Source organism: Geotrypetes seraphini, chromosome 6 (genome assembly GCF_902459505.1).
Source record: "Geotrypetes seraphini chromosome 6, aGeoSer1.1, whole genome shotgun sequence".
In the NCBI taxonomy this organism is placed as follows: domain Eukaryota; kingdom Metazoa; phylum Chordata; class Amphibia; order Gymnophiona; family Dermophiidae; genus Geotrypetes; species Geotrypetes seraphini.
Genome location: NC_047089.1, coordinates 89208256 through 89231384, shown reverse-complemented (window position 1 = coordinate 89231384; position 23129 = coordinate 89208256). Strand labels below are relative to the sequence as shown.

General features: G+C 41.5%; 1 protein-coding gene across 12 annotated transcripts in view; it reads left to right on the top strand.

Annotated features, from left to right (window-relative positions):
• Window positions 1-23129, top strand: part of LMO7 (LIM domain 7) — a 444867-nt gene that overhangs the window by 98445 nt on the left and 323293 nt on the right. For 11 of the 12 annotated variants that reach the window (XM_033950185.1, XM_033950181.1, XM_033950180.1 and 8 more), the window contains exon 3: window positions 22638-22708. The exons of the other annotated variant lie outside the window; for it this stretch is intronic. In XM_033950185.1, the coding sequence (XP_033806076.1) occupies window positions 22638-22708 (71 nt within the window). The remainder of the gene's footprint in view (window positions 1-22637; window positions 22709-23129) is intronic. 12 annotated transcript variants of the gene reach the window in all.

Genomic DNA, 23129 nt, shown 5'->3' with positions numbered 1-23129 from the left:
ATGGTTAAGGATTCTAGGTTCAAATCTCACTGGGACTCCTTGTGAACTGGGGCAAATCTCTTAGGGACTCCTTTTATAACGGCACGCTAGCGGTTTTAGTGCGTGCTTAGCACATGCTATAATGCCGCACGCGCTAGCCTCTACTACCTCCTCTTGAGCACACGCTAGTTTTTTGGGTAGCACAGGCTATAGCGTGTGCTAATCCGGTGTGTGTGCGCTAAAAATGCTAGTGCATCTTTGTAAAAGGAGCCCTTAATCTCTTCATTGCCTTATGCACAAACTTGTAGTGCCTCTGGAGGTAGGAAATTACCTGCTGTAATTGAATGTAAACCACCTTGAGCATCTACTGAAAAGGCATAATTAGAATCCCGGATAGTAAAATAATTGTTTTACTACAGCTAGGTATGGAATCAAGATGAGAAAAAAATGGGGAAAACTTGAAAACACAACACTAAACAAACGAACCCCAAAAAATCAAAACCCTACACTAGAGCCACAACTATGTCTTTGACGTCACTTCCTCCCTGGTCCCTTGCAAACACAGAAATTGGTAACCTAACCTTGGTCCTTGAGTACCACACAGTACTTATTAATGGGGGGAGGGGAGGAAGGGCCTACCCTGGGCACCATCTTAGCGGGGGCACCAGTGACACTTTCAGCCAAAACACTGCCGTTTCCAGCCGTATGGTTAATTTTAAACATCACTGAAGATCCAGAGCTGCATGAAATTTTCACTCGTGGGTAAGTGATCACAATATGTTCTACCCGACGAATATTTTGCAGATAAATAAGGTATGTTATGACTTTAATTAGAGCTGATTTACGCCATTTTTGTGTTATGTACTCTTGGGAATATGAAGGTATATGAGAGGGTGCTGAAAAGTTCTCAGCCCATCCAACAAAGTTGGGGCAGTCTTCATCAGGGACTTTATACTTAGTCCACTGAGTTTCCACTTTTTTTTTTTTGTTCAGTTGGAAAAGTACTGAACGGAAAAAGTGGAAACTTGCTTGACTAAGGGCTCCTTTTACTAAGGTGCACTAGCGTTTTTTTAGCGCACGCGAAACCCATGCTACGCTTCTAGAACTAACGCCAGCTCAATGCTGGCGTTAAGGTCTAGCACGCGTGGCAATTTAGCGCATGCTATTCCGCGCGTTAAGGCCCTAACGCACCTTTGTAAAAGGAGCCCTAAGTGTATAGCCCTCGATGGAGACTCTCCCAACTGAAGTTAGTTGGACTGAGATTTTTTCAGCACCCCCCTACGTACATTGGGATGGCTTTTAAAAGGTAATTGGGTGGGATTATAATAAAGTACAGTGGTGCCTCGCATAACGGCCGCCTCACACAGCGAACGCTGCGCACAACGAACTTCTTGTCTTGATTCGAACAACGGACTTCGTTTCACACAACGAAGTCGCCCGAGCTGCATCGCTTAACTGCCCTCTCTCCGCCTGGCTCCCTGTGCAGTGGCGCTACATATTTTAAACCTCCCCCCGCCGCCACCGCATATTTTTAAACCTCCCCCCGCCGCCTGGGCCTGCGCTGATCTCTGAATGGCTGCAGTCAGCTCTCGCGGGACTCACAAGAACTAACTGCAGCCATTCGGAGATCGGCATGGGCCCACACAGGCGTGCAGAGGAATTGCTCCTGATCTCTGCGCTTCTGGCCTGTACGCCACTGGCTGGGAAAGATGGGAGGAATTAAAAAAGGTACTGGGGAGTATGTGGGGGGTGATTATAATACACAGCAAGGATCAACAAAACCCCTGTCTCCCCTCCCCTTCACATATATCCCCTCTATATCATGCTAACAGCTCTAACAAGATAAATTTATATTTTTTTATGTCATCTTAGCATATTTTATGCTACAGAACGAATTATTTTTTTTTTACATGTATTATGGGAAAACGCGTTTCACATAACGAACTTTTCGCATAACAAACTTGCTCCTGGAACGAATTAAGTTCGTTGTGTGAGGCACCACTGTATCTGGCAACAGTGCACTCAGTGACCCCATGAAAAATCTAGGGTCTCCTGCTCTGCAGCAGAGGCAATTTTCAGTGGGGGTCACACACAGGTAAGGTACAGGGACTCGGGATAATTTTTTTTGGTTTATATTGCACAAGCTTATTGCCTTTTTTTTCAAGAGTTAAGTACTGATTAGTTTCAAATTTTTTTTTTCTAGTAATGTTTCACACAGATTTAACCATATATACACATTGATGCTTCTTTTAAGGGTGTTCATTTAAAGACTTTTATTGAATGCTCATTCTCTTTATTCATTTGCCAGATTAATTCTTATTTAATAAATATTTGAAGACTTTTTTAATTTTTTTTATTTCAGAAATCATATGAATCTTGATCTTTCTGTTGTCATCTTTCATGCTGCTCTATTAATATATGGATCTGGAATGGCCGAGTTATCGTTGTCCTACACCTGGCCACCCCCTTTAATCACCATGATCTCTCACTTTACTTGATTGAAGCTCATAAGGCATCAGCCATAATGTCACAAATAAATAACCACAGACACTTTATTGATGGGTAATAACCAGGCCGCAGCTTGGTTTATGGGTCAACAAATAAATAAGCAATCAATGATTGCGTCACCTCCCGAGCTACAAAACATTGCAATTTTACAAACTTGAAATTGTATTCCCCTGACCCTGCCATGGTGGGGGGAGAGGGGGTGGCATGGACCTTCCATGCCCCTATTCCGAACTACCTGCTTCAAGGCATATTCCCTTACCTGAGCTCAGTTCCCCCTAATTGCTCATCCCCAGATGGACCTCCATGCCCCCCTCCTCTGGGTCACCTGACCCATGGCATTGCCACTCAACTGAGCTCACTACCGAATCACCGCCTATCTCCCGATGAACTAGAACTTTGTAGCTCGGGAATACCGCTGCTGCGACAGCCCAAAGCCCCTCCCTCTCCCCAGCGAACCTTACATAGAAAGGGGAGGATGGGAGGGAAAGCTGCCTCCGAGCGCCGGGAAGAGCCCAGTGCCTCGAAGGCACGCATTCTATGGACTTCCCTCCTATCATGCCCTGTACCTCTTCCGGAGCCCAATCACTTCTGGCTACCCGGGGAGCCTATCATCTACACCCCACCCCACTGTACCACCTCTACTCGAGCTGTCTTCACATGGGGGGGCTAACTCAGGCCATCCAGCCCATTATTATAGTTGCCCATTGAGACCAGCTCTCGGGCTCTTTTTTTCTTGTGTAAATGGTCAAGCCCTAGATAAAATGTGGTATATAAGAATGAAGATTAAATTAGATTAAGAAAATTTCAAAATACACAAGTTGTAGAATGAATATTCTAAATCAAATAACTATCTCCCATGGGAAAATTACATGTGATATGTCTTTTTTTTAATCTGTCTTCTTCTCTACTGCTACTTGGATTCAGGGCCACCATGTACCAATTTTAGGTTGAGAGACATTTTCATAATCAAATATTTTAGGTCTCAACAGCCACACTCTTGCTCAGATAAACTGGCACTAAGTTTTGTTTACTGGATTAAGGAATAGGAACTCCCGTCTGACACACATTTTTGTACCTGCGGTGGAGTGTTTTAAATTTTTTTTTTTTTTTGTCTTGGCGTTTGTACGAGTTGCTAGGCAAGCGTCTAGCCTGTTCTAATGTCTATGCATTCCAGAAGGTAATGGCTCATGGAAACCAGCACAACTTACAAATAAGATATCTGGCTTCTGGCCTTCAGATTCTTGAAACATGTGTGAGGGTTTTTGGTTTTGATTTTCTTGAGTCTGCAATACTGGCCAAGGCTAATACTGATAAGCCTACTTAATAACAAACATTTTTTAAAAAATTGCTGACTGTTCTTTCTGAGGCTCTTTCAGTGCTATTTCTCAGAAGTTTCCGACTTTTTAAAGTGAGATTATCAGTATTGACCTTGTCCAGTTTTTATAAACTCATGAAAATTAAAACCATAAATCCTAATGTAAGTTTCAGGGAACAAGAGGCCAGATGTCTGAAGCATTAAAGACTTTCTGGTTTCAGTGGCTCATTCCCCATTCCTGGAGGGGGAAAAAAAATGAAAATGAATCTCCTGAACAAGTTGTGAAACTTCAGAGTCTTATTTGGTTTAAAAAATATTGTAAGTCGCCACAGTACATATGCCAAGATTGATCCGAAGGTGGGTGGTCACTTTGCAAACTTGAAGTCATCCTATTTTACGAGAGTCATTTCATAAATAATGCACACCATTTTTTTTTTTTTTTAATTTACATGTTTTCTTTTTTTTCAAATATTTCTTTACAATCCTTCAAATATAATCTCCCTGCTTTGCAATGACTGAGTCCCAACGTCTGGGAAGCTTCATTATTCCATTCAAGACACCATTTTTGTTAAGTTGCCGAATGCTTGGGTAACCGCGAAAGAAAGCTCTTCCAGAGATGCAAAACGATGTCCACGCATAATAATAAAAATAATAACAGTTTATATACCGCAGGACCGTGAAGTTCTATATGGTTTACAATGAATTAGAAGATTCTACAAATTGAATGGGACATTCATAGTTAGAGATTAGTGGTTAACAGTTTACGGGATCAGATTTGGGGGGTGAGATTGTGATGGGGTCGATTGTACAGATTCGTTACCTAGGTACTTCAAGAACAGATATGTTTTTAGATGTTTCCTAAATTCACCATAGTTATTTGCGTGTATAATTAGTTTTTCGAGGTCTTTGCCCCATAAGGAAGGCATCCTAAAAATGCAAAATAAAATACAAAGCAGTGATTGCAGCTTTAATAGTTTCATGTTTACTTATTTGATAAACCGCTTAAAAAGCCTAAGCGGTTTCCATGAGTCATACAAAACAGCATTGTATTCTGAAACAACTCCGAACTGGACAGATAGACATGACACAGTGGTGGTATGGTTGTTTCAACTTTGGAAAAAGGTTGAAGTTTGGTGGACTCATGTCTGGACTGTAGGGAGCATGAGGTAACGCCTCTCAGCCGTATTCACGTAGTTTTTCAATGACTACATTCCCTATGTGTGGGCGAGCGTTGCCGTGAAGAATGAGTGGCCCAGTCAAGAGCAACTGAGGTTGGGTTTTGTGCATTTTTCTGCGCATTTTTTGCAAAAAATCACGATAAAGCACTGCTGTGACACTTCTTCCACATGGAACTTTGTCTGATGATGATGCCTTCATGATCATAAGCAAAAATCATCATTTGTTTGACTTTTGATTGAGCTCGTCAAAATTTTTTTTGGTCGTGGGGAAGATGGAGCTCTCCACTCGGACTGTGATTTCAGCTCTGGCTCAAAGTCTCTGACCCATATTTCATCAATAGCAACAATGCGATTCAAGAATGCCTGACCTTCAACGTCAAATCTTTATTTCAGCACAGTTGCATTGTCCAGGCGTCTCTTCTGCTGTTCAGCAGTCAAGAAGTGCAGGACCCATCGAGCAGAAATTTTTCTTTTATAAATCATTTGTCAGAATTCAGTATACTGATGTCGGTGGAATCCCTGTGATTTCAGAAAGTTCCTTGCATGTCACATGATGATCTTGTTCAAGAGCATCAGTCACGAGTTTCACACATCGTTCATCGGTTGTTGATTTCAGCCTTCCTGGTCTTGCATCATCATCTGTGCTCACATGACCACTCCAAAAACGAGTTGCCCAACGAGAAACTGTATTACGGTCCACTGTTAACTCACCACAAACTTCACGTAATGCACTGTGGATTTCTGTTGGGTTTTTGCTACGTAGAGTTTCAATCTTAATGTATGACCTCTGATTGTCAACAGACACAGTACCCAAGACATCTGCAGCCTCCTTTTCCCACACTTGTCATAGCCACACTATGTACACTACAGAGTTTTTAAGCACATGTCCTGCTGCTTCAAGTACTGAAGTGAAAGTGAAACAAGGTTTACTGCAATTGCATTATCCACTCCTCAATGTTGCCAACCTGTGCATTATTTATGAAATGACCCTTGTACTTACAATTTACAGCAGCCTGTATAACCTGGAAAGCAAAATGGAACTCTTCACTTTGAGTAACTAAGATGGATATGCATTTTGAGGTACATATTGATAGTCTCCTATATACACTGACTCCTTCCTGCACATTCATACCAGGAGGATCATTATTAGGTTTAGTAGATGAGATATGAGTGCATAAGTACATTCAGACTGACCAGAATTCTCATCTTTCAGCTCTTTGAGCTTGAAGGGCTGACTGGTTGCCAGTACAGGCAACACCACAGCTTGTCTGGAGCATGAAGTGTTTAAGGATGCCTATTCATAATTTTCCTAGATACACTGACCTATATGATGTATGTTGGCTTGGGGCGAGGCCATGGGGACAGATACATTTCCTTCATGTGTGTTCCCAGTCCCACCCTCTATCCTGTCTAAAATTGTAGTTCTACCCACCTTCCTACACTCCTACACTGTCCTGTCTGTGTTTTTGTTTTTCATGGTTATTTGTGTGTCTGTCTAGAATTGTAAGATGCTTAGGTTTAAGCTACTCAGTAGGGTAGTAAACCCTAATAAAACTTATTTCCAGAGGGCAACAGATATCATCCAAGTGTCTTTCCTATTTCTGGTGGCCATGATTGTCTCCATACCTGACTGTTTGCAGGATACCTGTGCTTTTATAAGTCCTGGAACTACTGATTATATTCATATGGGATTTGTTCCTCCTATAAGAGTATGTACTGTCCATACCTATGGTGTATATAAGGCCTGCATTAACCTAACATGAACCCATGAACTATTTTTGAATCATAACAGTACTAGTATGGGTTCCTCTCTGCACTGCATCATGAACTTTGACATTATTCAAGGACATGTTTGTGTGAAAGGACTATTTGTAGTCCTTCATCTTTTTGAGAAGTTTGGTGGTTTGGGAGGAGAGGTACCCAAGAGATACAGAGCAAGAAGTTATCATAGGTGGAAATTGAAGAATGCTGTTAGAAATGGGAGAGTACCTCCTTGAAATTATTTCAGTTAATATAAAAGTGTTACTGTTCATACATCTTAATATTCCATTTTGATCATATAGACTATTTGATCCTGAAATACTGCATACTATACATTGGTATCTAGCTCCATGGTTCGGCCTTAGAAAGGGCTCAAAGAAGATCAACTAAGATGATAACGGGGCTGGAACTCCTCTCGTATGAGGAAAAGCTAAAAAGGTTTGGGCTCTTCAGCTTGGAAAAGATGGCTGAAGGGAGTTATGATTTGAAGTCTACAAAATCCTGAGTGGAGTAGAACGGGGTATAAGTGGATCAATATTTCACTCCGTCAAAAATTACAAGGACTAGGGGACACTCAAAGTTACAGGGAAATACTTTTAAAACCAATAGGAGGAAATATTTTTTTCACTTAGAGAATAGTTAAGCTCTGGAACGCATTGTCAGAGGTTGTGGTATGAGTGGATAGCGTAGCTGGTGTTAAGAAAAGTTTGGACAATTTCCTGGAGGAAATGAACATAGTCTGCTATTGGAAAGCCTTGGGGGAAGCCAATGCTTGCCCTGGGGTTCATAACAAAACTATATTCAAAGTTCATAACCGGTCCAAATAGCTTTCACAAGCTTTTCACGTATAAAGAATCTCCAAAAAGCAGGGGCATGTCTTTTTTTTTTTTTCCTGCATAGGGCTTGGATGTTTTAGTTGCTTATTTGTATATCCAGCAATCATTGGACATCATTTTGTGCCTCTCCTGTTTACTGTCTCCTTATTGTACTATAATGTTCTGTTTCTTTGTCTAACGTCTTATCTATTACATGAGATTACAATTAAAATGTACACTGCCTTGCTATCACAAATGAAGGGTGTTTAGGCAAATGACAAAATGCAGCGTCTGTAGTTGATCTTGAACAAAGGCCGTCTCAGTTTGATCAATTAACCAGTCTGGGCATGTTTCTTGAATCTTAACTAATTTTCATGTGACTGCTCTTCACTTCCTTCCTATCAGTCTTACTCTTAAATGAAACCACCCAATCTTCCTTGATTCTGGCCCCAATATCTATTATTATAATTATTATTTTTTTTTTTTTGGGGGGGAGGATGATTAAAATAGGTGGCCAACCTGTGGCATATGACCAATTGCAGCCCACACTGAATTTTATGTAACCTGTGAGACCATGGAAAGTATACATAGATAATGTCATAACCAGAATATTAAGAACATAAGAAGTTGCCTCCACTGGGTCAGACCAGAGGTCCATCGCGCCCAGTGGCCCGCTCCCGCGGTGGCCCATCAGGTCCGTGACCTGTGAAGTGGTTTCTGTCTAATCCTATAACCTACCTCTACTTCTTTCTGTACCCCTCAATCCCCTTATCTTTTAGGAACTTATCTAGACCTTCCTTGAACCCCTGTAGCGTGCTCTGGCCTATTACAGCCTCCGGGAGCGCGTTCCATGTGTCCACCACCCTCTGAGTGAAAAAGAACCTCCTAACATTTGTTCTAAACCTGTCCTTTTTCAATTTCTCCGAGTGCCCCCTTGTGCTTGTGGCTCCCCACAGCCTGAAGAATTTGTCCCTGTCTACCTTCTCTATATCCTTTATGATTTTGAAGGTTTCTATCATGTCTCCCCTAAGTCTCCGCTTTTCCAGAGAGAATAGCCCCAGCATTTCCAATCTGTCCGCATATGAGAAGTTTTCCATACCCTTTATCAACTTTATCGTTCTTCTCTGGACTCCCTCAAGTACTGCCATGTCCTTTTTGAGGTATGGTGACCAGTACTGGACACAGTACTCCAGATGTGGGCGCACCATCGTCCGATATAGGGGCAAAATGACTTCCTTCGTCCTGGTCGTGATACCCTTTTTGATGATACCCAACATTCTGTTCGCTTTCTTTGAGGCTGTCGCACACTGTGCTGATGCTTTCAATGTTGTGTCCACGATCACCCCCAGGTCTCTTTCAAGTTTGCTCACCCCCAGCAGCGATCCCCCCATTTTATAGTTGAACATCGGGTTCTTTTTCCCTACATGCATGACTTTGCATTTCTCAGTGTTAAAACTCATTTGCCATTTTCTTGCCCAGTCTTCCAATCTCGTTAAGTCCCTTTGCAGGTTTTCACAGTCTTCCTTGGTTCTAACCCTGCTGTAGAGTTTGGTGTTGTCCGCAAATTTAATGACCTCACAGTTCGTCCCTGTCTCCAAGTCGTTAATAAATATATTGAACAGGAGCGGTCCCAGCACCGACCCCTGTGGGACTCCACTCGTGACCCATTGCCATTCTGAGTAATGGCCCTTTACTCCAACCCTTTGTTTCCTGCCTGCCAACCAGTGTTTGATCCATCGGTGGATATCCCCTTGCACCCCGTGGTTCCACAGCTTCTTAAGCAGCCGTTCGTGGGGTACCTTGTTGAAGGCTTTTTGGAAGTCAAGGTAAATGATGTCAATGGATTCCCCTTTATCCATCTGTCTGTTTATTCCCTCAAAGAAGTACAGCAAGTTTGTGAGGCATGACCTTCCCTTGCAGAAGCCGTGCTGGCTTGCCTTCAGCTGCCCATTGTTTTCTATGTGGCCGCAGATGGTGTCCTTAATCAGTGCTTCCATCATCTTTCCCAGAACCGAGGTCAAACTCACCGGCCTGTAGTTTCCCGGGTCACCCCTTGATCCTTTCTTGAAGATGGGCGTGACATTTGCTATTTTCCAGTCCTCTGGGATCTCCCCTGTTTCTAAGGAAAGGTTACATATTTTGCGAAAAGTTTCTGCTATTTCGTTTCTCAGCTCTTTTAGTACCCTTGGGTGGATGCCGTCCGGACCTGGTGATTTGTCGTTTTTTGTCTGTCTATCTGACGGAGGACTTCCTCCCGGCTTACTTCTAATTTGACCAGTTTCCCATCCTGGTCTCCATGTAAGATCTCTTCGGGTTCTGAAATATTGGATGTGTCCTCTCTCGATTTTAAATACTGTATTTTGCAAATATTTTCAGAATAGACACTCTTAGCAGTTTGGTCTACTCTACTCGATATTCAGCACTATTTAGCCAGCCAGGAACAGCTCCTGGCTAACTAAACAGCACATAACCACCTAAACGCTAATATTCAGCATGAAAAGGTCACTGAATATTAGTGATTAGTGACTAATGGATAGCCGGCTATCTGCAAAATTCAGACCGCTAGCTGACTTAAGTCAAGCAGACAAATTGGGTCACATAAATAGCTGGTCTATCTTTGGCTGCTATAAACTCAGTTGACCAGTGCTGAATATCAACTTGGCTGGCTAAGTTTTTAGCAGGCCCCAGTTGGAGGGAAGAAAAGAGAAGCACTAAGAGTACAGAAGATGGGAAGGAAATGGTGAAAGGAAATGGTGAAAGGAAATAGGTCGGGGATGGATGTGGTAGGCAAGGTCATGTGTCCTTTTATGACTTCACAAAATGGTAACAACTCCTCTGTTCCAACTCCCAGCTTTTCTTCCCTTTACAGTTCCTTTCTGCCTCTTCCAGTATTTCAGAACAGCATTGTCTTATCCAAAGGCAGCGGAATGCTATTTTGTTTGTGTGTGTGTATGCGTGGGTCCAAAATCTCTGCCCTAGACCCACTCCACACCTGCCGAAGCTCCGCCCCAGACCCTGACCCCATAAAAATAGTAATAATTGTAAATGCAATTTCTTCCATTTTTCATATACACACAATATAATCTATTAAGGATACATAACGGTAACCACAAAACTAAAACTACATAAAAGCATACTCTTTTTTTTTTTCCTCTCCCCACCCCTGCACAGCATTTCTTCCTCTCTCCTCCACGCCCAAGTGCAATCTCTCACTCTCGCACCCACAAGTTTCAAGTTTATTAAAACATTTGATTAATCACATATCAAAAATTTCTAGGCGATGTACAATAATAATTAAAATGGGGAAGAGTATGTCTAACATTAATTGAACAAACCTACTTGAAACGCAGACAGCGACATAGACTGACATACTGTAACATGGTGGATAGAGCTGCAAGGCAGGTAAAATAAAAAGTTGAAGAATGGAATCAAATATATCTAACTAAAACTTCTATGATTCGATTATGTCTTTGAATAAAAAGCTTTTCTGGAATCCTTCAAATTTGTCTAAATTTTTTTTTTCTTCTCTTAAGTGGGCAGCCAGGGAGTTCCAAATTAAAGGTGCTGTGACAGAAAATATATGGTAGAGCAATGTGTATTGATAACTCTTAGTGAAGGAATGGACAATAAGCTTTGGTTTGTAGATTCTCTTTCGTCCTGTCTCTCTCGTTCACACGTTCTCTCTCTCATTCTTTTTTTTTTTCTGCTGTGCCCCTTCACCAACATCTACTCCTCCCACTGTGTATCTACCTTTTTAAATTTCTTGCAAAAATACAGCATTGCCCTGCCACCGGCTCTGGCATTTTCCCTCCACTGCATTACGTCCTCTCTGACATCTTCCTATTTCCACTAGGGCGGATCATAGTGGAGGGAAAATGCCAGAACTTCCAGCAGGGTGGCATTGCGCTTTTGCACGAAAATTAAAAAGGTAGACAAGCGGCGGGAGTGGGGGAGGAATAGATGGTCTGCAAAGGGACACAGCAGAGAAAACAGACCAGCAGGCACGTTGGCTGGTAGCAAGCTCCCAGCTTCACAAGAAGTGCTTCTTTCCTCAGAGATCTGTCAGGCCCTGCAGGAACAGCAGGTTTTTTTTTTTTTTGTGTGTGTGTGTGTGTGTGTTGGGGGGGGGGGGTCAGTTGGTTGAGAAAAGAATATAAGGAAGGAGAGAAGCACTGTAGTGTATACCTCTTATATCTTGAAAATTTATTACATTGCTGTGACATCAATGATCTTTATACTGTTATACAGTGTCTTATGCTGCCACCTACTGTTGGTTCCTATGCTACTGTAGTATATTACAAGTACTGTACTATGTTGCTACAGTAGTATTGAAATTTGCATCTGGTTATCGATTGTTGACTGGATAATAGGTAGGAACCAGTAAATTGTGAATGATTTATGCCTGTATAAATTTTTTCTCCAGTTGTGCCAGAAACTGAGTCTTGCATCTCCATCTCGCTTGCCTGTCTCTGGAACTTTTGGAAGGCATTATATTTACCCAGTAATTCAGCGGATACTCTCAGGAACTGGAAAATACATAGCTTTACTGGATGATGAGATTCTGAAATTGTTCTTGGTTCTGTTTTCCGTTCTGTAGTGCTGTAGATGTTTCTGCCTTCCTGTACCAAGCTGAATATAGATTGAATATTCTCAGTAACTGCATGTAGTTAACATGCATTGAGGACAGAATACCGCTTGTTCAGGGTTTCATGTCCTGCATCATCAGTGGTTCTGCATCAGCAGAGTCATACAGGACACTTAGAGATTTATATATAAAGATTAGTCCAAAAGGCATCGCACATGGAATAGCTTGAAAGAGGTACACTGAGGCATGTATGTCTTTCAGCTGTTAAGTCAGCATTCTTAATCCTCTACTGGAGACACACTTGTCTACTCATAACTTGTATACTTTGGATGGCATAAATGCACATGAGGTGAGTCTCAACCGAAAAGAAACTCTGGAACGAAAGGCCATAGGATGAAGATAAAAAGTAACCTCAGATAATACTTGTTTACAGAAAAAGTGGTGAATGCTTGGAATGGTCTCTTGGTGGAGGTGGTAGAGACAAACCCCCTCTTCTATTAAACTGCGCTAGCAGTTTTTAGCGCAGAAAGCCGTGCTGAATGGCCCGCGCTGCTCCCGATGCTCATAGGAATTCTATGAGCATTGGGAGCAGCGCGGGACATTCAACACAGCTCCCCGTGCTAGAAACTGCTAGCACAGATTAATAGAAGAGGCCCAAAGTGTATCTGAATTCAAGAACGTATGCATCAAGTACACTGGATAAGGGAAAGGAGGAGATAATAGATGGCATGGTTAGGCAGACTAGATAGGCCATATGGCATTTACCTGCCTTAATTTTTCTGTTTCTCTGTCTAGTTTTCAAGTGAGTATGCCTGCAAATATGCACACATTGGAGAGATGGTGCATTCAGTGCTCTCATCTATGTTCATTGTACCAATCCTGAAAATCCAACAAAATTAGGGTCCCATTATATCTTTGGGGGAGCACAGGTGTGACCGCTGGCTTTTTGTATTGTGTTTTTTTGTTTGTTTGTTTGTTTTTTTGCTTTATGGATATTGCCAGAAAAAAAGGATGAGGCCAATTATCACTATGTACAAATTACGCATCAGTAAAGTGTAGTCACTTGCAACTGCATAATCTCATGTGGAATTCTTAAATGTAGGAGTGTCAATAGCCCTAAAGTGTGGAGGAGCAGCTTAATGGTTAGAGCTTCAGGTTGAGAACCAGGGGATCCTGGTTCAAATCCCACTGTGGCTCCTTGGGACTTTGGTAAAACTTAGATTGCAAGTCTTCTAGGAACAAGGAAAATGCCTCTTGTGCCTGAATGTAACTCATTTTGGAAAAAGGAAAAAGGTGTGAACTAAATGCTTAAAATAAAGGTCCTGGGGGGAATGTTCTAGCCATGGTAGGATTTTTCTGTATAGAGAATAAGTGCATTGAAGAAATCATGTGAGCCTATTACATTGTGGTATTATTGATATGTTTGTTCATAGTCTATATAAATAACCTGTTTAATAAAAATTATGAATTACAAAAAAATCCTACAGCAAGGTTGTCTCACCACCACCCCAGGAACCCCAGCAAAACCCATGGCTCGCAATATGATTGCTCTGATATATTCCAGTCTCTTTCTTGGCTTTTTTTTTTTTTTTCATTTAAAGCTTTTTTTAATCTGCGCTATATTTGACAGGGTGTGGAATGGGACAGTTGACTAAATATATATACTGTGGTAAAAAAGGAAATGTGATTACTGTGCATTCAAAAATGTTCAGAACACAATGAAATGCTAAACATGTTTATGCTGCTTGACAGGCTTTTTGGGAGATCCCATGTGAGGGGGGAATTCAACACAGGGCATTAGTTCTTTAGTGTGCACTGCTAAAGCTTGACACCAAAACACTACTTACTATGCATCAATGAACTTAGTTACCCTATTCAGTCCACGATGAAGATACTGGGTGTAACTCTGGATCAATGCCTAACCATGAAAGACCAGGTGGACTCCTTAATTAGAAAGGGTTTTTTCACTCTCTGGAAATTTAGATCCATTAAATCATATTTCAATACGTCAGCATTCAGAATTCTGGTACAATCCCTCGTACTAAGTCAACTTGACTACTGTAACATCGCCTATTTAGCAATCTCCCAAAAGAATATGTGACGTTTACAATTAATGCAAAATGCAGCGGCCAGACTAATCTTCGGGCTAAAGAAATTTGATCACGTGACACCCTACTACCAGCAGTTGCATTGGCTACCGATGGAAGCATGCGTAAAGTTTAAGTTCGCCTGCCTCTGTTTTAAAGTACTATACGGACTAGCCCCTAAATACATAACTGACCTTTTCTCCTTCTCAGCCAACAGATACAAGAGAAGCTCACATTCAAACTTCGTTTCCCCCCCCCCCCAGTTAGAGGTTGTAAACTGAAAAAACACCATTAACACCTTCTCTCACATCAAGCAGAATTATGGGGCAAAGATCTAGAACAATTACTTTTACCCACTACTTATGAGGAATTCAGGAAGCGCCTAAAAACATATCTGTTCCTGAAGTATCTAGACAACTGACCCGTACATCTCTTTCTCCTCAATAACAGTTTCTTGACCTATTCATCACTTTCTTCCACCTCTCTTAAGTTCAATCAATTTGTACCTTCATTTAATCGTTTGTAAACCGCATAGAACTTCACGGTATTGTGGGATATAAACTGTTATTATTATTATTTTTATCATTAAAGATGCCCATTATATTCTTATGGGCATCATTAGTGGTTAGCGCAAGCAGTGTGCTTAGTACTCTTTGAATTCCCCCTTTGATTTTTTTTTTTCTTTTTTTTTTTTTTTACTGCACTTGATAAAAGGTGGCAGGTTTTAAATTTGTAGGAATTTTATGAAACTTCCAGATTGCCTTCCCAAACAGTCTATACAACTATAATATCAAATATTTAGGCAAATTATTTTCCTGCAAGTGCTTCAGTTTCCACTTACTGAGGTTAATCAAACACTGTTTTATTTGTGGTGGGGTTTTGTTTTATTTTTATAACTCCTCTCCAGTTTTTGGACCACTGATCAAAATATATATAAAATACCTGGCTTCAGGAGAGTCCTGAACTGGAAATGCCCCCTAGTGCTCCCATCACAACCACTGCATTTTGGTCAAGCAGGAAGGCAATGGATAAGGTACACTTTTGGTACCCCTGCCTTCTTGTACTCTGTGTGCCCACACTTCTCGCACATACTTGTACCTTGGTAAAGTCCTACCAAGCTTTGGAACCAGAAAATATATATTACTTCAACCAAAGTGAACTTTTAATGAACAGTTTTGATTAGAATTAATCTGGTCGTATGCCCGTTTAATAAGTATCAGTTTGTTGAACACTTATCAGCTGTCCTGCTGCTTCCTGTGGTTTTCATTGATTATGACAGTGTTCCTTAAACCTGTCCTGGGGGATCTCCAGTCAGTCGGGTTTTCAAGATATCCCTAATATACACGATACAGATTTGCATATAATAGAGGTGACGGGCATGCAAATCTGCCTCGTGCATTATTAATTATGGATGTTTTGACAACCTGACTGTCTGGAGGGGAGAAGTACCAAGAATCCATGCTACCAACCCCATATCTAACTTAATAGCAGTTTTATGGACTTTCCTCTAGGAACTTATCTGTAAACCCAGATACACAAACTGCTTTTATCACAGCCTCTGGCAATGAGTTCCAAAGCTTAAGTATTCAACGAGTGCAATGGCATAGTAAGGGAGGGGGATTGGGGGCACCAGCATCTCTTCTTTTTCCTCTCTTCCCCTACCGGTAATGGGAAGGATCTCTGAAATGCACCCTGCCCAATTCTTCAAATCTTTGTTGACAGCGAACATGATCTCTTGACAGTTTCATTCCTCTGACATCACTTCCTGTTCATGGGACCAGGAAGTGATGTCAGAAGGAAGGCTGAGCTGGTGCAAGGAGCAGGTAGGAGAACCTGTTTGCTTCTGGTGAAGATTTGAAGAGGTATGGGGGAGATTGGAGGGGGGGGGGGGAGCACAGTAGGAAAGAGTGCATAAGGGGGTGCACAGCCCAGGGATTTAAAACCAATAGAAGAAAGTATTTTCAGTGTATTAACACATAATTTTCTGGTGTATCCCCCTCATATTTGTACATTTTGGAAGAGTAAATTCGTGATTTTGTAGACCTCTATTATATCCCCCCACCCCCCCACCCCCGTAGCAGTCTTTTCTTAAAGCTGACCTACCTAATCTCTCAAATTTTTGTAAGAGGAATTCTACCCCTTAATCATTTTTGTTACCTTTTTTTGAACCTTTTCTAGTTCTGCAATATCTTTTAGTCAAACCAACACTACACTCAAATAATATGCCAAAAATCCTAATATAGTAACAACAAAGAGGCACAACCAGTCACAACAGGGTTTGGATGGGGGACGCTCAGGAAAAGCTACTACTAGCCTAAAACAGCTCCACTCAAGAGGTAAAGGGTGCTCTGCAGGTCATGCAGGAACTAGAACTTCACATGATACTCAAGGTGAGGTTGCATGATTCCTGTTCTAATTCCTTTTTTTTTTTTTTTTTACACTGAACAGAAGACTTTAATCTTGCTAAATCTCGGATTTTATTTGTCAAATGTTCAACCCTCTGTTCCTCCTGAGGTTAAGATGCTTAACATCTGTGTTCCATTATTTGGGGGGTATTGTTGATTTCTTGCTGTCTTTTAAACCTCAAGTGAGTAGTAATGTTCAAAAGATATATTTTTAGGCTAAAATATGAATAATTTGTAGACTGAAAAATTTCATCAGCTGATAATTTTTGAACTGTTGAAATAATTAAGAACATAAGAATTGCCGCTTCTGGGTCAGACTAGTGGTCCATCGTGCCCAGCAAGGACCTGAGCCCTAACTAAGTCTAGCCTTACCTGCGTACGCTCTGGTCTAGAAGGAACTTGTCTAACTTTGTCTTGAATCCCTGGAGGGTGCAAATCTGTTCTACTAGGCTTGCCTAACCATTTAATGCAGGCCTTAGTTTTCTCAGTTTAAGCAATCACATTACTTACTGGATTCCCTCAATCATGTCACATTTCTCAGATATTGAAGGAACTCTATTGGTTCCCAATATGTTCTTTGTGTTCAATTCAAAGTATTACTTTTAATTCACAAAGCATTGAATGAGGCACCTTTATCGCCTCAAACTACATCTGATGATTTGCCTTAGCAATTGCACTGAGAAGACTTAACTGTTGGATGTTCCCAGCTTTGGACATGTCGGGCTTTTGACACACATTATTCTAGAATGCTTTAGATTTAAGGGGCTCATCTTTGTAACACTCCTGTGAGATCAGAAATATAAGCTAGAGAATGACACAGGGACAAATTTTTCCCTGTCCCCGCAAGTTCTTTTCTTGTCCCTGCTCCATTCCTGCAAGCTCCATCATCTGCACAAACCTCAAACACTTTAAAATCATCAGTGTTTGAGGCTTGTGCGGTTAAGGCAGAGCTTACAGGAATAGGGCAGGGACAAGGACAGTGACAAAACTTGCGGGGACGATGTATAGAATGATCACATGACACTGATGCTTCTGTGTCCCATGTTGCTCTTGTAAAGCAGTACTTCAGATATGCAATACTACAACTGACCAGTGCAACAGCATCTGAAACGTAATTGAGTGTTCTCTAATAGGCAAACAACCCCCCCCCCCCCACACACAATAAATTAAGCTTTTTGGACTGAGTAGAAAGGATGCCAAAAATGAATACTAAACCTGCTATTTGCCTTTTGAAGGAACCAGAAGACTGAGGATAAATGATTTGAATCTGACACCGTTTCCTTCATTGCCACGAAAATTCTTGGTGACTGTTGATGCATTTTTTTATTGCATTAAATGTTTTGCTTAGATAATAAAATGTAGAAGGTGTAAACATCCAAAACAGATATCCATTAAGCCTCTATGTACAATATCACCAACTTAAAGAAAGACCCCAGCAACAATAACCCCCATCCCAAAATATTCTTCCTTTACCCAGTGCCCAAAGCTCCCCCCACCCCACTTCATTTTTGTCATCAGTGTGTAAAAAGTCACTGACACAGCTTTTTAAGATTAGACAGATAAGAATAACTAATTGAACTCTTGAAACTCATTTAGCTGTGTTGGTAGGCCAAAGAGGTCTGGGAATTTCTTCCTCCACATCACTAGTGAAGAAATTTGCTCTTAGATCTTGAGGTCTTGGAACTATTGGGTGTCGGAACCGTTAGATCATCTTACTAGTCCTTTTATTGGATATGGGTAATTCTGTCATTCTTTTCTCCTGTAATAAGTTTCCTCATTCCAAAGTCTGAATACCTCACTAGCACAAATCACCTGTAACTTGTCGGGAATTAAATTTCACAAGAATTTTATGCACATATGAAATTGCTGTTTTCAGTGAATGGGTGAACATGTTTTCCTTTCATTGCACACATTCTCTTAATATTGTGTGATGTCTAATTCAAATGTTGACAGTGCAAAGAGGATAGTAGCTTCATGAAGCAAACTACTGGTGGTTCATATTGTAGTAGCTGGGAATCATATGCATCGCAACATTTTAAAAACTATGAAAATTTGTGTGTTTAAATATGTAATTTTAAGTTGGCAAATACTGAAAGCATTTCTCACTTAACTCCATGCAAATATGCAACTTAATCAGTATAGCTAATCCAGTGGTAACAGAGAATGGGACCATCCTTTTTTTTATTTTAACCTTTTTTCCTTCCTACACCTTTAATTATACACTATTTTGACTTGTCTGCTACCACACAGCTCCTAACAGGCTGAGATCATAGTTTTATCTTCCTGTTACCTTTAATGATGGGGTCAGGCATAATAAAAACTAATATTATTGGACTACGTAGCTAAATATTAGGGCTCTCCAACATTTTCAGAGAAACCTGCCCTGCCCCTTCCACATGAAATAACAGTAACAGGTTTCATCACCGGCAAGGCACAACAAAGGGGGGAGAGGGTACAAGTGGTTGCATTGAGTCATAGCTCCCCTTCTTAGTTCCCCCAGTTAATCTCCTCATACATATGTTGGGAAAGTGATTGGGACTTTGTATACTGTCTTTTTGTAGTTTTACTCATATACTCAAACTGGTTTACATACAGGTACTTTAAAGCATTTTCCCTATCTGTCCCAATGGAGTCAATCTAGTAGGCAAAAGCTTATTACCTGATAATATGACACACGACCTACTGTTGCTGGAACAATGGTCAACTACTTGGCAGCTAGGCTTCAATGCTAAAAAATGCAAGATAATGCATCTGGGTAAGAGAAACCCGCGTAGAACTTATGTACTAAATGGTGAGACCTTGGTTAGGACCACGGCGGAACGCGACCTAGGGGTGATCATTAGTGAGGACATGAAGGTTGCCAATCAAGTGGAGAAGGCTTCCTCCAGGGCAAGACAAATGATGGGGTGTATCCGCAGAGGTTTCGTCAGCAGGAGACCTGAAGTTATGATGCCGTTGTACAGAGCCATGGTGAGGCCTCACTTGGAGTACTGTGTTCAGTTTTGGAGACCACACTACCGAAAGGACGTGCTGAGGATCGAGTCGGTTCAGCGAACGGCCACCAGGATGGTCTTGGGGCTCAAGGATCTCACGTATGAAGAAAGATTAAAAAAATTGCGGCTGTACTCACTTGAGGAAAGAAGAGAACGGGGAGATATGATTGAAACATACAAGTACATCACGGGACACATCGAGTCAGAAGATGATATCTTCTGGCTCATGGGACCCTCGACCACCAGAGGGCATCCGCTGAAAATCAGGGGAGGGAAGTTTCATGGCGACTCCAGGAAGTACTTCTTCACCGAAAGAGTAGTGGATCATTGGAACAGACTCCCACTCCAGGTGATAAAGGCCAGCAGCGTGACGGATTTTAAGAGAAAATGGGATACTCACGTGGGATCTTTAAGGGAGTAAATTCAGGGGAGGGGATACTTGGAATGGGCAGACTTGGTGGGCTATAGCCCTTTTCTGCTGCTTTTTTCTATGTTTCTATGTTTCTAATCTAATGTACCTGGGGCAGTGGATTAAGTGACTTGACCAGGGTCACAGGGAGCAGCACGGGATTTGAACCCACAATCTCAGGGTGCTGAGGCTATAGCTCTAACCACTATGCCACATGTTATTAAGTACATGATTAAATGCCTATAATTCCCTCACATGTAATCCTTTGAATATAGTACCGCCCATCCCCAGTCCAGTACACATCATCAAGTCACACCTCCCCAGTTCCCAGGGTTTTCAATTTAACCCAGGTCACCAATCTGTTCTGGGTTTGTTACACTGGATTTGTGGATAAGTAGCTTTAATTTAAGAGAGATGACTGGGCAACTGGAATTACAACTTCATGTGTATCAGCAGGACTATATCGCCTATTTTTTTGTGTACATGGGGTTAGTGAGTAATCTATACCCCTGCACTGTTCCAACCCTACAGTGGTCCTCAGGCCCCCAACTGAGTGGGCACTCTTCAAAACACCTAGTAGAGAATGCCATCCTCCACTCCTCTCGAATGGCTCCAGCCTTACAGCAGAAGGGGAGGAGGCTGATGTCTGCTGGCTTCTTCCTCTTTCTGTGGTCTGATCAATCTATAGTCGTCTTCTTGTGGTCATGTCCTTCCCTGTGCTCTTTTTATTTTCCTGCTCCTTACATATTGTACATCCTTTATCTCTGCATCTCACATTTTGCTCTCTTTCTATCTGACATCCTCTAGTCTCCTTTATTTCTGTTCTACACTTCTCTTTCCTTACCACCCTTTTTTGTACTCTACCATTCCTTATCGCTGTTCCCATTGTCCCTGGCCCTCATCTACCCTTCAGTCTCCCATACCTCTTTGAGGGGGAACTTCTTTGAGGGGGAACTTCTCTTCCCTAGCTCTCTCTGATTTGAAATGTTTAGTGTGACCCTTTCCTGCCAAAGGTTTTTGGACCCCTGTTCTTGGTGAATCGGTACCGTTACCTTTTTACCCTTAGCCTTTCATCTCCCTCCCTTAGTGCTGCTTCATCTTTTTGTCCGGCCTCATTCACCTACTCTCCAGTGCTTTCCTACCTAATGCACATTTATTCTTACTCAGTATTCATCCCCAAACCTATTGCCTTCACCCTTACGAAGTTCCAGGTAGGATTTTCCTAGTCTCGCATTTTGTTTGCCTGGTTTTCTGCTGCAGTACCACTTCATGAGGAAGAAGGCAGGAATAGGTGGCAGAATGCATACTAATCCTCGAATATAAAGTCATTTTAGTTATCCTCTAAGGGACTAAACTGGTAAGGATAGCAGATTATCAGCATAAGTTCCTCGCCATGCATCATGCTCCTCCCCAAGGGCTGGTAGCAGGAGTAGCACTTTAGCCCCATGCTTGCAGGAGATATATTCTGATCTTGCAATAATCAAATTGGCAATATAGCTGTAAAAGGTGATATACCTTGAAGTGCTGCTCCTATTGGTAGCTCTGGAAGAGAGTCAAAAGGCATGCGGTATGTATCTTATCAAAAGGCATATATCTTTGTGTTAGTATGAAACACAGAAAATGGAATGGAAGCATTTGGATTGGCTATTTGTTCAACCAGCTGTTGGCCTTTCTGAAAATGGTTCAGTTTGACCAAATACTGGCTAGCTGGCAACCAAGCCCAGATTGATCCAATCTCTATGGTGTATCTTCCGAAATGCTGCCGCATTTCTTTGGCAATGCAGATCTTAATAAAATTTGCAATGGCTTTTAGTTAGTACAGTGTTCCTTCAAAATACTCTCTGCAGCAAATACACTGTACAGATACTACTGATTGTATACAAGTAATAACAATAGTACTTGTTTAAGACACAACTGTGTATGTTGAAGGGGGTAGGCAACCAAAAAACTTTGGAAAGCTGCCAAACCTATAATATAACAAAAAAAAAAAACCAACAATTGGCAGAACCCTATATTAACCTCTCAAAGAAGATCTGCTGGCTTTATTTAAATCAGGGGTGTCCAACCTTTTGGCTTCCCTGGGCCGCATTGGCCGAAAAAAATGTTTCTGGGGCCACACAAACACGCAAACACTGCAGCAAGATAGAGGAGGGAGCCGGTACGACGGTAAACACCCAGGGGCAGCAGAGGAAAACACTGCATCACCCTCGACTGGGGCCGCATGCGGCCCTCAGGCCGCAGGTTGGACACCCCTGATTTAAATAGAAATTAATAAAGGTGAGACACCTCAGTATGGGCCAAAGTTAAGCACTTTAATACTGTTATATGGAGACTGAATGATGTACAGGGAAGGACTTATTGAGGTTTTTTAAACCTGGTGCTGATCACCTATGAGTTTTTTGCCTGGGGCTACAAAAGTCATATAGCAATATTAAAGTGCTTAACTTTGGCCCATACTGAGGTGTCTCACCTTTTATTAATTTCTATCTAAATAAAGCCAGCAGATCTTCTTTGAGAGGTTAATGAAGGGTAGGTAAGCCGTTGATTCCACTATGTACTTTTGCAAGACAGTAATTAAAAACCATTGGGTTTTCTTTTGCAGGAAGTTACTGGGAAAAGCTTTGAAAACAAGGATTTTCGATCAGCTCTAGAAAATGGAGTTCTGTTGAGTGAGTAAGTAATCCATATAAAAAGCAAATCTGTGTTCTGAAAGTTAAGAGATCTAAATAGGTTGTCATGTTTTATATGCGTAACTTCATGGCAGGATTAATTCTTCAAGGGTCCCTAGGCACACAAGTACACTGCAAGGGTCAGCAAATACTTCAACACTGTAGAAATAAAACCAGAAATGCATTTCCTTTTCTTTTGAACACAATACAAAGACATCTGCTAATAAACATTTCCCCAAAGCTAACATATTTCAGTCAATAAATTCCTTTTTTACCTTTGTTGTCTGGGGACTTATTTTTCCATCAAGTTGTTCCCAGTTTCTCTTTTTTCCGCTTTCTCGTCTTCTGCAAATTCTTCTGTTGCTGTCCATATTGGTTCCTTCAGCCATGGTCCAGCGTTTCTCCCTCTCTTCCCTCTCTTCCCT